This window comes from Pelophylax lessonae, assembly GCF_965119305.1.
Source record: "Pelophylax lessonae genome assembly, chromosome: 2".
NCBI classification, from domain to species: domain Eukaryota; kingdom Metazoa; phylum Chordata; class Amphibia; order Anura; family Ranidae; genus Pelophylax; species Pelophylax lessonae.
This window is the reverse complement of record NC_138769.1, coordinates 124404132-124421816: the sequence shown is the minus strand read 5'-3', so window position 1 is coordinate 124421816 and position 17685 is coordinate 124404132. Positions and strand designations below refer to the sequence as shown.

At 41.5% G+C, this 17685-nt stretch overlaps 1 protein-coding gene across 7 annotated transcripts in view; it reads right to left on the bottom strand.

Annotated features, from left to right (window-relative positions):
- MYO18A (myosin XVIIIA) overlaps positions 1-17685 on the bottom strand; it is a 572782-nt gene that overhangs the window by 91235 nt on the left and 463862 nt on the right. For all 7 annotated transcript variants that reach the window (XM_082245147.1, XM_082245143.1, XM_082245145.1 and 4 more), the window contains 4 exons: positions 10918-11118; positions 1142-1252; positions 483-587; positions 225-371 (listed from right to left, as the gene is read on the bottom strand). In XM_082245147.1, the coding sequence (XP_082101273.1) occupies positions 225-371; positions 483-587; positions 1142-1252; positions 10918-11118 (564 nt within the window). The remainder of the gene's footprint in view (positions 1-224; positions 372-482; positions 588-1141; positions 1253-10917; positions 11119-17685) is intronic.

The window sequence follows — 17685 nt, the reverse complement described above, 5'->3', positions numbered from 1 at the left end:
GGACGTCAAATTCGTTCGGGTACAGCATTGCACGACCGCGCAATTGTCCGTTAAAGTCACGCAGTGCCGAATCGCAAAACAGGCCCTGGTCAGGAAGGGGGTAAAATCTTCCGGGGCTTAAGTGGTTAAAGTTTGAATCTTACATTTACAAATGGAAAGACTTCATGCAAAAACAGATATAAGACAGACTTGTGGACACATCAATATTTTGAGGAAGCCCGTACCTGGCTTCTTAACTGGGCAATCTCACGCTTGCTGGGGGCATTGTTCTTCAAGTGGTCCAGCATAATCTGCGCATCAGCAAGCAGAGCTTTGGTTCTCTTCAGATCTTTTCTCAGACGCTTCTCAGTCTCAAAGTCACGATGGCTGACCTGTGGGTCATGAAACAGTATGAATTAGGATTCAAAAAGCCAGGCTCTTGCCTAGGGTGACTTAATGGTAGAATTTGCACTGTCAGCTCTACTGCATCTTCTTCACCATACCTGTTCACTAACGGAATTTAATCTGCTCTCCAGATCTCTCTTCTCTCTTAGCACCTTCTGTTTGTCCTCATATTCCTCCTCTAATTGAACTTCCATCTGTTTCAGCTATTAAAAGAAAGAAATAGAGGGAACGTCAGGGGGAAAAGTCTAATGACACGACAGTGTATATCATACTTTGATCCTAATTAATGGACCACTATGGAAGCAAAGAATTATGAACAGCAGATGTGGTTAAGAAAAGCCCATCCACATTGCTTGAAATAGAAGCTGTAGACAAATTGCATCTTGTGTGAACAATTAGTGCATTTTATAGCCATATTAATAAGTCTTTTGCCAACATTTAATTATGCAGTTTTAGATGCTAGAGATTTAAAATAAAAACATTAGAAATAAAACATGAACAAGACTGAATCAGTAACACAGTCGGTCTATATTATGAGCATGTAGAGTAATAAGGTATTATGTCACCTTCCACCTAAAACTCAATTAGTTGCTTGATTTGAGTTCTGCTTCAGCTTATATTACCTGAAACACCAGGCCCATTTTTTTAACCATGACCCACAATATACTGTCAGTGACATCATCTGTGAGAGATGCAATTAACATTAACCTGTAATGATGAAGTACATCACTACAAATATAATAACTAGCTATTTTACCTTTTTCTGACAAGACTGTCGAATCTCCTCCACTTCATCATCTTTGTTTTCCAATTCCTTGGAGTGTGACTGCCGGAGCCGTTCCATCTCCATCTCCAAACGCAGTTTAGACTAGAAAAAAATAGGAAATTCTTTAATTCATGAATTCATGGCAAATAACTTCTGATTGGTTTTAACCATCAGCAATACGCAGCCAGAACCCACTTCTATGTCTGACCCAATATTATGTTGGTGCTGCCCACATTTTCAATGATAGACATACAAGCACCCCACAAGTAAACAATTCAAATTTACATCCTACATAAAATAAAATGTGCCCAACATGCAAAATTATGTCAATAAAAACATGAACATTTCTTCAATTTTCTATACTAGGACAGTACTTTCTAATGCAGAAATCCAGGCAAATAGCTAAAAACATAAACACATACATGTAATTGATCTTCCCTGACAAATGATCTGTCAGACCCTTTCACACCGATGCTCCAAAATTCAATATCTAAAATATCATGGTTTTCAAATTGCGCCTGTTTACACCTGATAATAGTGTTGCTTGAAACTTGTAGCCTGAAAACGTACATAAGCATGTTTTTGGTTACAGGTTTCAAGAGTTTTTGGCCCCAATAGGATTCAATGGGAATGCCTGAAAAACAAGTGCCATGCTTTAATTCAAGAAAACAAAAACGCACAAGAAAAAAAATACTTGAGCAAAAACCACTGCAAAAATGCTCAAAAATGTCTGTACATGTACAAACACTCTAAAAACAAAACAAAACAAAACAAAAAAAAACTACAAATTACCACAATTTGCCCAAAGATGGTGTACAAGCCAGCGGGTGGAACAAACCTACTTTTTTGTTACACAAAAGCACAGGTTTTAATTGTGCAACATTACAACTTTGGGCACTGTGCAGGCCAACCGCAAGTGTCCTAACAATGGCTAGTGTCATTATTTGATAAGGAGAACATTGGACGCCTGCACAGCATCCTTGTTTGAGCACCCTCATCCATCAGTACTAGGGTCAAGTTAGCTGCATGAAGGAAAGAAAATGAGTAAGAAGAAATGTCAGAATACTAGTCAGTAGCAGTATTAAAAAGGTTATTTGTTTTAAAATAATAAAATTACACTCTCCACTGTTGGGTGTCGTATGTGTGTGGATGCTGCTGCGATATGTAAAATTATTAGTTGCATTTTTTACATTTTAGAAGGGGGTGCCTCAAGATTGTGCAGAATTTTAAAGGGTGTCTTGACTGAAAAAAGGTTAAGAAACACTGCCTTACAAGTGTAGGACAGATGTTCGTGAACTACTTGTGATGCAGACATGCCTGCATAACAGCATAGCCAGGTTGGTTGAGATCACTCTTCATCACTGCAGTTTAGCAATACAGCATTCACATAGCAACCTCAGAGAAGCAGAATTACACTACAGATGACTCAGTAGAGACAGACTAGCTCTTTGCTATTAAAAAAAAGGAAAAAATGTTTGCGCAAGTTGGTTGAAGAGTACATGTCATCTGAACAAAACAGACACTTTTTTGGGGGGTCACACTGCAGGACACCAATTCTCTTTGCACAACTTCGCTAAACAGGCCTGAAAGGGGCCACAAAAATCCAAAGCAACTCAGCAGGCCTCTGTAGTCTGTGCTTCGAATCCCTGCACCCGCATTACATGGATAGCTTATCATCAGTCAATCATCCACACAAGAGATAGATATTTATATCATTACTCCATAAGCATGGAAGGATCCATTAAAAGGAAAAGACTATATCTACAAGGAATACCCCAGTGTGCACTGAGATAGAGTGAGAGGCCCTGAGTGGAGCAAAATGTCGTCTCACAGGCCCCAAGCCACATTTTCTACAAAGAGATGATATAAGCAGTGAGCAGAGAGCACTAAGTGCTGAGGGTATAGGAACGGAGGCCAAGCAAGTCTCTTGATGACCATTCATCTCTCTGGCCCAGTCGCTGACTCTGCAATTGCTCCTTGATGTGCGGACAGCTAATGGCACTTCTTTAACTTTTACAGCTACCAAGAGGAAGATATATAGGAAATGGCCGAAGAAGAGCAATGGGAGGCGGGAGCCCATCCGATGAACAAGGAAATGAATTCTCACCAATTTTGGGGATTTTTTTTCATTTTTACTCTACAATGACTGTTCAAGCAGCCGGGAAACAGACTCTTACTGAGCAGTTTGTGTAATTTTCTCCTCTGTCCTCCTACACCTGTGCTACAGCCAGCAAGAATTTATACAGGACGATTAAAGCTGCTCCTCGTACCTTAGGAATTATTTATGGCTTCAACGTGCCCACTAAAAGTCTACATTTTAATGTAAGCCTGGGGGTTAGGAAATAGGAAATAACCTGAAGAACAACTCTAAGCAAATATAGAAAGCATTTTTTTAGTTTATTTTATGTATCTTTCAAAAGGTATAGTTTTCATTTTAGATAATTACAGAAAAACATTTTGTTTGCCACAAGCGAGAGTTTTGGCTTTGCAAGTTGATTACCAGGAGGGGGAGGGTAACTGGCTGCACTTAACATGGATCTAAAGTTAAGCTGCCGGTTTTCCATCAAAGTGATTTATATAATCGTTATGCAAAAATAGAATGCACGACCTTCACTTCTGCAGTGTAACCTACCTAGATTCCTGGGCTATTCTCAACACACTGGAACCACATTTCAATATTCCTCCTTAGGAAACAAAGCCTCCTTCCTGCTTGGAGGTGGTTGCCCATTGATGTGGTTATTTGAAACTAGGCATTCCTCAAACTTGCATTTTCTACTTTTCTTTTTTAAATAGTTTGTCAAAAAAAAAACCTTATAAAGAAAACTTGCTCTGGATGGAGGTGTGTTTGAGGTGCAAAATGGGGACGTGTAGGGGGGTAAGGGGGGACCTGGGAGGTAAAGAGGGGAAGAAGACAGAGCAGCAGTTGTCCAGGTCAGAGAGTGCAAAAAAAAAAAAAACCCTGACAAGCTGTATCAGGTTTGGAAGCCAACAAGCATGCTATATTCGGGGAGCATGTAAATGTGGTCCAACAAATTCAGGTTTTAATAAAGTGCTTTTCAGTGCGATTGGCTGTAGCCATTAATCCGTCCATTAGGCTGACTTCAGTAATCTTTGTAAACCGCTATTTTAGTGAAGAGGGCAGATGTTTGTTTCCAGCAGACAGATATGCATGCCTTTGTGGCGTTCAGAAGGTGTAACAAAAGAGAGCACTTATAGAATTTTAGTGACATTAGATGGAAAAGGAATGCAGCCGGGTCATCAGGCATCTGAATGTCTAAGTTTTAAAATCCAGTCTTTAACTTGAGCCCAGAAGTCCCATATTCTCTGACATGACCAGAAGGCAGAGACTAGTGCCCTCCCTTTTCACATTTTCCCATTTTGCGATGCATTTGGAACAGCTGTTCAAGCCACTTTCAAGATTTCTGCTGGATCATGCATGAATTTAACAGTGCCAATCTCAGATACTGGGAATGCAGTTTTAGAAAACCTTGTTTCCAGTGAAGCTAAGAAGGAGGGATGGACAGAGTACAAGAAAGAGGCCTGGTTACATCAACTTCCTAAGATGCACCCTGTCAAAATGTCAGGTTTCTGTGATGTAAAAAAAAAAAACGAGACAAAGATAAATCATTTCAGAACTTTTTTCACCTTTAATGTGATCTATAAACTCATCAACTCAACTGAAAAACAAACTGAAATATTTTAGGGGGGGGGGGGGGAGGGGGGAATATAAAAAACGAAAAAAATATGGTTGCATAAGTGTGCACATCCCTAAACTAATACTTTTATTACTTTTGATTTTATTACAGCACTCAGTCTTTTTAGGTATGGGTCTATCAGCATAGCACACCTTGACTTGGCAATATTTACCCAATCTTCTTTGCAAAAACACTCAAAATCTGTCAGATTGTGAGGACATCTCCTGTGTACAGCCCTCTTCAGATCACTCCACAGATTTTAAATCAGGTTCAGGTCTGGGCTCTGGCTAGGCCATTCCAAAACCTTATTCTTCTTCTGGTGAAGCCATTTCTTTGTTGATTTGGATGTACGCTTTGGGTCCTTGTCATGCTGAAAGATGCACAGCTGCACCAGGTTTTGCACGCTCTAGAAATCAACCCCAATCTATTGCTTATTGTAGCAAACACGGTCCTGTTCATTTTTTACCTATAGACTTTAGTTCCACTTTAGAGTGAAGAGTGTATAATATGGTAAAAGTCATTAGTGTGAATGTTCCCTAATCATCTAAAACAGGCAAGAATAGGGGCATTGGCCAAAGTCTGAAGACTAGAAGGCTCTGAAATATGTTACTGCTCATATTTCTTGCAGCTTTATAACACACCAAGGGTTAAAGGATCATAGGAGTATAAGCATTATGTTACAACGTTATTTGCAGGTTAAAAATGTATCTTAATAGGTATTTAAATTGTGTACTTTTTGAATGACATTGTCTTTTAAAGGGCAAATCCCCATAAAAGAGGTTATTAGAGAACCACTTGTGATAATGCAGAGACACAGCGGAGCCTCCTTCCTCGTGCGCTTAGAGTGCTGGCTCCACCCACCTCCTCCCTCCAGAGGCTCCAGCAGCTTCTACAAGCCAGGCGAGGAGAAGAATCTGATTCTGAGCAGTGACAGTGACTGAGAGTGACAGAGAGTGACGACTAGTACAAAAAGGAGAGGAGGAGGTGCTGATCATCATTTTACCAGCTGGAGCTGAGAACTAAGGTGGATCACCATTGTAGAGTGGAGGATCACTGGTTGAATAAGAGCGCTTCACCCAAGTGTTAAGGGTACGTGTTCACTTCATAGGGGGGAGCACAGCGGTGTGGTGAAGGATCTTGGTGGCTGCTGTGGGAACAGCAAAGAAGATTCTGTGTATATACAGCACTGATTCCATTTAGTGACATCAGGACACTAGATTTCTTATGCACCCCTGTTTTTGCATGACTCCACCTTATGAACTTTACGGACTTTGATGAACAGTATTTTTTAAGGATCCACTTGCTACATATAATATAGCTATATACAGTGGGTACGGAAAGTATTCAGACCCCCTTAAATTTTTCACTCTTTGTTATATTGCAGCCATTTGCTAAAATCATTTAAGTTCATTCTTATTCCTCATGAATGTACACATAGCACCCCATACTGACAGAAAAACACAGAATTGTTGACATTGTTGCAGATTTATTAAAAAAGAAAAACTGAAATATCACATGGTCCTAAGTATTCAGACCCTTTGCTCAGTATTTAGTAGAAGCCCCCTTTTGATCTAATACAGCCAGGAGTCTTTTTGGGAAAGATGCAACACGTCTTTCACACCTGGATTTGGGGATCCTCTGCCATTCCTCCTTGCAGATCCTCTCCAGTTCTGTCAGGTTGGATGGTAAACGTTGGTGGACAGCCATTTTTAGGTCTCTCCAGAGATGCTCAAGTGGGTTTAAGTCAGGGCTCTGGCTGGGCCATTCAAGAACAGTCATGGAGTTGTTGTGAAGCCACTCCTTCGTTATTTTAGCTGTGTGCTTAGGGTCATTGTCTTGTTGGAAGGTAAACCTTCGGCCCAGTCTGAGGTCCAGAGCACTCTGGAGAAGGTTTTTGTCCAGGATATCCCTGTACTTGGCCGCATTCATCTTTCCCTCGATTGCAACCAGTCGTCCTGTCCCTGCAGCTGAAAAACACCCCCACAGCATGATGCTGCCACCACCATGCTTCACTGTTGGGACTGTATTGGACAGGTGATGAGCAGTGCCTGGTTTTCTCCACACATACCGCTTAGAATTAAGTTCTATTTTGGTCTCATCAGACCAGAGAATCTTATTTCTCACCATCTTGGAGTCCTTCAGGTGTTTTTTAGCAAACTCCATGCGGGCTTTCATGTGTCTTACACTGAGGAGAGGCTTCCGTCGGGCCACTCTGCCATAAAGCCCCGACTGGTGGAGGGCTGCAGTGATGGTTGACTTTCTACAACTTTCTCCCATCTCCTGACTGCATCTCTGGAGCTCAGCCACAGTAATCTTTGGGTTCTTCTTTACCTCTCTCACCAAGGCTCTTCTCCCCCGATAGCTCAGTTTGGCCGGACGGCCAGCTCTAGGAAGGGTTCTGGTCGTCCCAGACGTCTTCCATTTGAGGATTATGGAGGCAACTGTGCTCTTAGGAACCTTAAGTGCAGCAGAAATCTTTTTGTAACCTTGGCCAGATCTGTGCCTTGCCACAATTCTGTCTCTGAGCTCTTCAGGCAGTTCCTTTGACCTCATGATTCTCATTTGCTCTGACATGCATTGTGATCTGGAAGGTCTTATATAGACAAGTGTGTGGCTTTCCTAATCAAGTCCAATCAGTATAATCAAACACAGCTGGACTCAAATGAAGGTGTAGAACCATCTCAAGGATGATCAGAAGAAATGGAAAGCACCTGAGTTAAATATATGAGTGTCACAGCAAAGGGTCTGAATACTTAGGACAATGTGATATTTCAGTTTTTCTTTTTTAATAAATCTGCAACAATGTCAACAATTCTGTGTTTTTCTGTCAGTATGGGGTGCTATGTGTACATTCATGAGGAAGAAGAATGAACTTAAATGATTTTAGCAAATGGCTGCAATATAACAAAGAGTGAAAAATTTAAGGGGGTCTGAATACTTTCCGTACCCACTGTATATTCGTTGCCTTTGTCAGATGGGCTGTGTTTAGCGCTGCTAGTGCTTATATGGGCTGTTGCTCTTGTAAGCACCCTTTTGGATGGAAAATGTATGCAATCAATTCAGAACTGCTTCCCTTTTTCCAAAAATGTAAAAGATCTGCTTGCATACAGACTACCTAGAGTAGATCATACAAGGCCCAAATCTGGTAATACTTTGCAAGTATGACTGAAGACCCTAAAGACAAATCATGGGGTTCTTTAGGTCTCAAATCCATGTTTATGAGCCAAATGCGTCAAAACCGTTTTTTTAGTTTTATATGGTTTCTGGCTAAGTGAGACGCTTTGCACTGTATATCCTTTGGGTACACTTACAGCAAGATATCATCTACCTGAATTCCCAGGTCCACCCAACTACTGCAGCAATTACAATGCCAAGTGATTATTTCACTCTTTCCTAATGGATTCTGTAACTGGAGCAGGAGCATACTGCTGAGATTTTCCTACTGGGGACAAACAAAGTAGTAGGATGATCCAGCCCTGCTAGTGCCCGCCCGACACTGAATTAAAAGAAAAATAAATATATTTTAAATAGTTTAATCAACAGAAACTGATCTCGGTCCATAATGAAAATGTCCGTAATCTTATAATTAAAGTAATGAGACTGAATGACACGCTGAGAAATGCCCATTTAACACCATGTGTTTTTTCCCCTTCCAGGAATTATTTTATTCTGTGACTAATACCGCATTTAATTGGTATTCAGTACTTTGCCTGCTGTAGTAAAATCCTTCCCAATATCTCTATTTAAATACTTATTCGAATCCCTCATCTATCCCAGTAAGCTGTAATTTTCTTCAAAGCATCAAGCACAATGATCCAGACGGTCTGTTTACACAAAATGACTGTATTATAAGAAAAAGTGCCACGAAAGTAAAAGTTGATTTCCTGGGAATGGCAGTATACTACTCGCTAATGTGCCAGGCATACATCATTACTTCTGTAATGTAAATACACATTGAAAACAAAGTAAGTGCAAGCTTCACTTCAACACCATTAGCATTAACACAGAAATGTTTTTCCAGCGGTTTAGAAATTCATGATAAGCGAGAGAGTATAGGTTTACCCTAAGCCAGACTGACTAGAGCTCACGTGTGAAACTAGGGCATAAAGTGGACATTTTTCCCAGGAGCCATAGATTTAGATCAGTTATCCTCCTCAAATTGGTTTGGAACATGAAAGTACACAAGCCTCCAAATTATTGGGTTCAGGTGTTTTTAGTGAAGGCTATACTTAACACAAGCCTCCAAATTATTGGGTTCAGGTGTTTTTAGTGAAGGCTACACTTAAAGTTAGAGCATACAAAGATATGCTATTTTAGACTATTGTGTTCTCCTATGTGGCAACAGTTTTGGAAGGTCCATTTGTGTTCCAGGATAGTGTGCCCCTTTGAACAAAGCCAGTTCCAAACAGTCATGGCTTGACAAGTAATATGTGGAAGAACTTAACTGGTCTGCACAAAGCCCTGATCTCAAGTCCACCAAACACCAAGTGTGAATTGGAATGCTAACTGCGAGCAAGGTCTTTTCATCCAACATCAGTATCTGTTCTCACAAATGCTCTTTTGGCTGTATGGATACAAATTCCTGCAGACCCACTCCAAAATAATGTTAAAAACCTTGCCAGCCACAAAGGAGAATGGGCAATGCAAATGAATGTCAGTGGTTATGTAATGAATTGTCCAACTAGCTCACATAGAAGTAATGGTCAACAGTCCAAACATTTTTGGTCTTTATACTGTATGTGACTGCATTTTGGAATGTTTGCTTCCATTTGGTTGAAAAGTCAGTTCACATTAGCACCTCTGTAGCACAGAGGTGTATGCACTGAAAAGATAAATGTGCTTTCATCTGTAGGCAGTGAGAAGATAGAGGTGCCTGCATCCATGTCAATTCATATAGAAATGTTATCAGTAAGGTAAAGTAGTAACCACTAGATTAGCCTTTCTCAACCTTTTTGTCCCAGATGAACCCTTGATATAATTTTCAGGTCTTGGGGAACCCCTGCAAAAATTAACTGATCAGGGCCAGGGTCAGTAGGAGGAATGCAATTTACATTAGTGGTCAGTAGGAAGAAATAAATCTTAAAGTGGTGAATGTCACAGGCAGCTACATATTCATTGGTGTCATACCACTGGTTCTGCCAAGTGTGGGGTTGACCTGGAACCACGAAGACACCAGAAAATGGGAGGTCAAATCAGCTACAGCTCAGGGAACCCCTAACAACATATGGAGGAAGCCTAGGGTTCCACTGAACCCAGGATGAGAATCCTTGCACTAGATAACTGGAAATATTACCTAGCTTAATAATAGGAAAGCATACTTAGATGGGTTAAAGGTGACGTGAGCTGAAAGGAACCAAAAACCCTTTCACTAAACCAGATAATAAAGTGCCTTATGAAAACAAAACGTACAGGCATATCTCACATTCAACATGAATTCAGAGGCCAACAGTATATAAAAAACTGCTGGTTTACAGAACAGATACATGTGGCACAGAGACCTAAAGGAAAGTTTTGCATGACACTGCCCACTATCAAGATAAAAAAAATAACAAACACATTAGAGACTGGTAATGGAATTGAGACATACAGATACTTTGTTTAAAATGTAATAATAAAAATACAGTATATCGGGGTCCCTACGTAAAGATGTAACCAGTGTCATTCTCTGTTCGTCGAAATACAATGAATATAAAAAGTTTAAAAAAGGGTGCGTGACTATCATAATATCCATGACAGGAAGGCAGCCATGAACACTTAAGCTAAAAGCAATAGTCACTGGACTCCACAAAAGATATAAGCTGACTGGATATTTAAATTTGCAGTGACCCACAAAAATTAAAATATACAATTCTGAAGGAAGGACTTTATGGGCACATTTATAAAGAAGTGAATGTGACCTTCACGAAATCTTCACTGCAGGTGAATCAATCACTGTAATATAAAACACATTCACCAGGCAGATACACCTTCAGAGAATGTTTGGTAAATTCTATGCTCACTTATTTTTAAAAATATCCCAGTATTTTTTCCATTGAAGCATTCTTTTTGACTATAAAATTCAAACTTTTATACCTGCTCCAGCATTTGTATGGTTCCAGCCTGTTCATCAAGTTCTTCCTCTTGGTCTTTAACTTTGGCCTCCAAGTCTCGCAGTTGTTTTTTGACCTTTGCTACAGAAGCTTCATCCTTGGACTCCTGTGATGAGAGGTCCTGAAGTTCAGCCTCCAACTGATCAACCTTTAGTGTCAAGACTGTGATCTCAGAGTCTTTCTCCTGATGAAGAAATATATATAAATTAGATATTTTAAGGCTCAAACATTTAAAATGTTACTTTACTACAGCAAGTAGTGCAAAAAAACAATATACAAATATACTGAACCTTAATCTAGATATGTAAAAGCACTAACAAATGAAAGGACGGCCATTTTCAGATGAAACAAATATTAGCGTAGGTAGGAAAAAAGGCAAAATTACAGGAAAGCACTTGCTTATTGATTTTAAATAAGTTTAAGCTGGCAGAGAAGAGAATAAAATGTTATCCCACTGAGATAAGCACGCCATGCAGTGTGAGTGTTTATAAATGAAACAGAGCCTTTTAAAGTAACAAATGGTCACTAATTTCTGGACTGCTGCGGAAAACCCTACTAAGAGGAGGTCTACAAGCTAAAGGTGGCAATTTGTACAAATTAATATGATTGGTTCTTTAGCAGTATGTGATTTTCATTTTTAAGGAGAGCTGTAGCTTCAAAAACAAAAATATATGTAAAAGGAACACAAGAGCACCACAGAATTTTTATTTCCTTTTATTGCATTTGTGCTTCTGCAGAAACATAATAAAATAAACCTGTCATGAGAGAAACAGACTCCCATTGCTGACTTTCATTTGGAAATTGAGTTTCCAAAGGCTTCATTGTTTTGAGTCACTAATCCAAAAAAAGTATGCAGATAAAGACATTTTTTTAGCTTTCGTAAATTTGTTTGCAGGCTGAATTAAGAAGGGAAATTTAGTGGCATCAAAATATTGCTTGTGTACCGCATAAAATATTGGTTCCTTAATCACTTCAAGTTCGGACACTTTCACCCCCTTCCAGTCCAGGCCAATTTTCAGCTTTCAGAGCCGTCACACTTCCCTGAGGAAGTCACGTGATGTGACATAACGCGTAGGAGGAGCTGCCAGAATAACCGGAAGTGACGTTACGGACCGGAGCCAAGTACTCCCAACGCTACCTACGACTTATTATACGCCCATAACAAGCCGGAAAATTGTAAGTTTAATGATTTTATATATGAATAAAGAAGTTTTTAAATACTACACCATGATGGCCCTTTTTGCTTAATACGCCCCGAGATCGCGCTAGGAGATTAGGAGACCCGAGGATAAAAAGCACCCTGATACGAATCTGGAGAGGCCCCCGGGGACCACGAGTAGGACTCTGCAGACAGTCAACCCAGGTCAACCACTATCCAATCGGGGGAGAAATATACACATTCAGGCGATTGATACACTCCATTAAGGTGAGAGTCTAGAACACCTAGAGGTGACACCTGGTGGAGGAACAAGTCACTGCACTTTATTTTGCACAGAAGCACTTTGTGACAAGTTGAAGAGACACAGTTGGATTTTATTTGTTAGTGGTGGAAAGAAAAAAACGGACAATCACTGGAATTTGCACTTTATTTATTTATGAATTTTATAGAAATTTGTTGGAATATTTTGAAGTTTGTAAGCACTCAGCACTTTATAGTTTGGAATATTGGGATCAACACTTCTCTTATTTATTGAATAATTATATGTTGTTTTATTATGTATAAATCACGAGGATAAGGAATTTAATATTTTAGCACACTCACCATTTAATTTATCTAATTATTTAATTATTTAAATGAGCTCCACTTCTGAAGCGCGCCACACACCCCCACATTTTAATTTTTACTAACTGGATTCTGGTACCAGTATAGTGGTGCAGCAGTAAGAAGGGACCCAAAATACCTCCGATAGCGCAGGGACCACCTACCCACACACATTTGATGTACAGGTATGTTAACCTGCATCGGTGCGCTGCTTCCCGTCCACCGTTTTTAGACTGTGGGCAGATGGGAAGCAGTTAAAGAAAGTGGAGTTTTGCATGTAGAAACCCTGATGCAAACCATTTATTTCAACAAAAATATTTACATAAAATTATATCTGCATCTAAAGTATTTTAGGCATGATATTTACTTGTAAAAGCCTCCCTTGTATAGACATCCAAAATCCTTGAGACTGCTGCTGGGTACCTCCACCTTGGAAGTGCTTTCAGTAGCCCTAAAAGACCTGTCACTTTTCTCCCAAGATGCTACACAAAAGATTATGCACGAAGAAAGGGGAGGGGTGGAACAGGTAGGCCAGCACAAACACTTCCAGAAGTGGAGAAGGCTATAACATGCAGGGAGGAAGGTGGCTGTGCTAGGAAACTGACGTTTTGCGAAGAAGTCAAATTTTCTTCAAAGGCACATGCAAGTAAATAATAAATGTATTTAAAATACTTGCTTTTTCTGTTACCACCTGAATTTTTTTAAGAAACACAGTGTCTTTTGTAGGTTTTATTATTACAGCTCTGCTACAGAAAAAAAATTGAAAAATATTTGTATAGATTTAAAGTACAACTGAAGGAAAAATTGGATTTTTGTCTTACTGTAAAATCCATTTATTTTCGTATATCACGGGACACAGAGACATAAATAATAACATATGGGTTATATAGCCACATATAGGTGAAGGACACTGGCAACCAATCAGAATTGATGACCCCCTATATAACCCCTCCCACACAGGAAGTACCTCCGTTTTTTCACCAGTTTCTAAAAGGTGAAGGTCGCCGTGGAGAGGTGCTCCACATGTTTGTTATGTTTCAAAGAAGAAGAAAGAAGTTTACGCTAACATACCCCAAACAAAGGTCACTGGATCTAAGGGGTTAGCTATCGGATCCATCTAAAACAGTCAATGGACTAAAAAGATGGTACCTGAGCCACGGGAAGCAGATACGAGGTTTTGCCTGCAACGCTGACCTTTTTAGGCGCTGGGCCCTGGGATCCGGATCTTGGAATACCAAACCCCAAAGGCGCTCCATGCAGGGTGCTCTACAGATCCAAGACCGTGGCCCATTATATAGGTGACCCAGCCCTTGAAGGTCTCCAGAACAATGCTTAAGGTGAAGGGTGAAGATTGGATTCTTGCTTATAGCAGTTTCCTGCGGCAGGACTGGTGAGTCCATTTTAAATATTTACACAGCAAACAGGCCTTAGAGGGTTAAAAAAGAGACTTGTACCAAGTGTATTTCTGCTTGTAATTACATTGTAGCAGGTTTATGCAAAGTATGTTGTTTCTTACCCTGAGCTGATCACCTGAAAGGTATTAGCTGTGACAAACAAGATTCAGCCTAAACTGCTCTCACCCCCATTTGTCTGTTGTGTTCGCCCTGGCACATGTTCACCTCTGCTGGATCACGTGTCTATGGCGTAGGCCTATTCGCACGCGGGAATCTTTGCATTTAATTACAGCCGTACGCCGCGTGGTGGGCGCGTTATAACGCGATTTGGCATGCACATGGACGCCACGCACCACACCGCACATCCATAAAAGGGCATGTTCTGCAAGGAACTGTTTCCAACACACTAGCCTCTGTCACATACTGAAAGGGACACAGCAGCAGCTGCTAGGTTGCGTGAGTCACTGTGGGTGTATCTTAATGGCACTAAAAGGTCCTGTATCTTAGGTAATCAGTGTTGTGTGCATTAGGCTGTATAAGCTTGGCATAGACCTTGAGTACACTTTAAAAAGGTAGTACCTCACGTTTGTCTTGCTATAAAGCAACGCTTGCTCAAAAAAGGGTTGGAGGGAGCACAGTTGGAAAGGGCACTATGACACCACCATCAGGCCCTGAAGGTCCTAGTCGTGCTTCCACTGTCTACTCCTCCTGATAAGCCAGAGGCAATTAGCCAATCTGAGCCATTATGGTTGTCAGGCATAGTAGCTACTCCATATATTTCTGCCACAGCCTATGTTACCAAGGACGACTTGCCATCGGCATTAGCCAGCTTAGAGGGTAGGATTGCTGACATGGTTGCAGCACCACATGGAGGAAAGAAGCAGGCTAGATCCCCTCTCCTGAGCCGCCCCCTGAATCAGTTCAGGATTGGGCAGAGGGCGTGGAAGATGTAGCTGAAGGTGACCCTATAGAAGGTCAAGCTGAAATATCCAGGGAGTCAGAGTAAGAGGAATCTATCAGCCTCTTAATCCCAGAGATTGTTTATCCAGTCTCTTGCTGAGATTGGGCCGGGCTGAGTTTAAACTTCCGCCCTTAGAGACAATTGAAAACTCTTTTTCCTCCCTAGGCTCATTGCATCCTCCACAGAGTCCTCAGTCATTTCCCATACATCCACTGTTGGAGCAAGAAGTGTATAATAACTGGGATCATCCAGATAGGATGTTTGTTTCTCCTGAAAGGTTTTCATTGTTGTATCCTACGGAGGATAACTTTTCTAAGTGATGGAAAATTCCCACTGTGGATGCAGCCATTTCTTCGGTTAACAAGAATTTAACCGGTCCTGTGGATAATGCCCAGGTTTTTAAAGATGCAGTGGATAAAAAAATGTAAACCTTTATTGAAAGCCTCCTTTGCGGTTGCAGGTTCTGCAGTACAACCAGCAGGAGCACCGCATAAAGCAAGTGTCCAAGACAGTTCTTTCTCAAGGAGAGTGTGGAAGATCTGTCAGATCTACTTTCGCACTTTGTGTTCTGTAGTTGATGCTCTTACGGACTCCATAAGGCAAATGTCACGGTTTGCTCTGATTACAGTGCATATGTGCAAAATCCTTTGGTTAAAGAGCTGGTCTGCGGAGTTACCATGTAAAAAATTACTGGCTAGCTTCCCCTTTCAGGGAGAATGCTTTTTTGGTGATGATCTGGATAAATATATCCAAAAGATCTCGGGGGGGGGGGGGGGGGGGGGAGTACGTTGCTACCTGTACAAAGGAAGAGCAGGCATCCTTTCTTTAAGATCCCCAGCACTCCTAATACCAGTGCTTCCAATTCCAGGCAGTGGCGAAGGCCTCAACCGTCTGCATCCGGACCCAAGCCTTCGGGGCAAGGTCAGAAAAAGCCCTGGTCTTCCTCTAAGCTCTCACAGTGAAGGGGTGCCCCCACTCGCCTGGGTGGGGGGGGAAGGCTCCTACAGTTCTCAGGGGCATGGGTGGAGTTAATTCAAGACAACTGGGTTGTCTCCACCATTTCACAGGGATACAAGCTGGAATTTTGGGTGTTCCCGCATCCTCAGTCTGTGAGGTCAAGTATAGCAACAGATCCCCTAAAAGAAAAATCTCTCTTTCAGGCATTGGACCAGCTGAGAGCTCAGAGGGTGATAACCGAGGTTCCAGAAAATGAAAGGTTCAATCCCCAAACCAAACAGGGATGTGGGACCTATTTTGGATCTCAAGGCACTGAATCAGTTTCTGAACATTCGTTCTTTCCACATGGAATCAATTTGTTCAGTCATAGCCTCCCTGCATTGAGAGGAATTTCTATCATCCATAGACATCAAGGATGCATATCTTCATGTGCCTAAATTTCAGACCCATCAAAGGTTCCCTCGTTTTGCGATTGGAAACCATCATTTCCAGTTTGTGGCCCTGCCCTTTGGGTTGGCCACAGCACCAAGAGTGTTCACAAAGATCCTAGCTCCAGTATTGGCTGTTCTAAGGTCCCGAAGGATATCGGTAATAGGATATCTGGATGATCTGTTACTAATAGATCGATCGACATCATCTCCAAGCCGAAATATCCTCCAGACTGTACATTTTTTGAAACATCTGGATTGGATACTGAACTTAGCAAAGTCAGCATTACAGCCAGTCCAGCGTCTGGAAAACATTGGGCTCCTTGTCGACACGGTGCAGGCAATGGTCTTCTTCCTAGAAAGAAGGGTCTCAGACCTGAAGGGTCGGGTTCGGGCTATAGTAAGACAGATATCCGTCTGTACGTCTTTGCATGATGTTACTGGGGAAGATGGTGTCCACTTTCAAGGCAATTTCCTATGCTCAATTCTATGCCAGACCCTTGCAGAACAACATTCTGTCTGTGTGGAAAGGAAAGGTTCAGTCTTTGGACTGGTCCATATCTCTGCTACCAAGAGTCTGACAGAGTCTGAATTGGTGGTTGTTGACCAGAAATCTGGAGAAGGGGAAATCCTTTCTTCCAGTGACCTGGAAGGTAGTGACTACAGATGCCAATCTCTCCGGCTGGGAGAGGTTCTGGAGGAAGCCACTGGCCAGGGGAAATGGTCTTGGGATGAGTGTCATCTCCCCATCAACGTTTTGGAAATTCATGCAGTCAGTCGGGCTCTGAAATTCTGGACCCCCAGACTTCGGGGTCACCCTATCAGGGTGCAATCCGACAATGCCACAGCCGTGGCTTATGTCAACCATCAAGGAGGCACAAGAGTCAATCAGCCCAGAAAGAGGTGGATATTATCCTGTCCTGAGCAGAGAAGTTTGTGCCATACCTGACAGCAGTGTTCATTCCAGGAATAGAGAACTGGCAGGCAGATTTTTAGAGCCGTCAACAGATGTTTCCGGGGGAATGGTCATTACATTCCTAAATTTTTCAATTGATCTGCCTACGCTGGGGAGTCCCAGATGTAGATCTGTTGGCATCCAGGTTCAACAACAAGTTGGAGAGATTTGTGTCCAGGACAGGGATTCACTCGCAGTCGGAGTGGATGCTTTGGTGACTCCCTGGGAGGAGTATTCCCTGATGTATGTCTTTCCTCCGGTACAGCTGATATCGCGTTTGTTGCGCAGGATCCA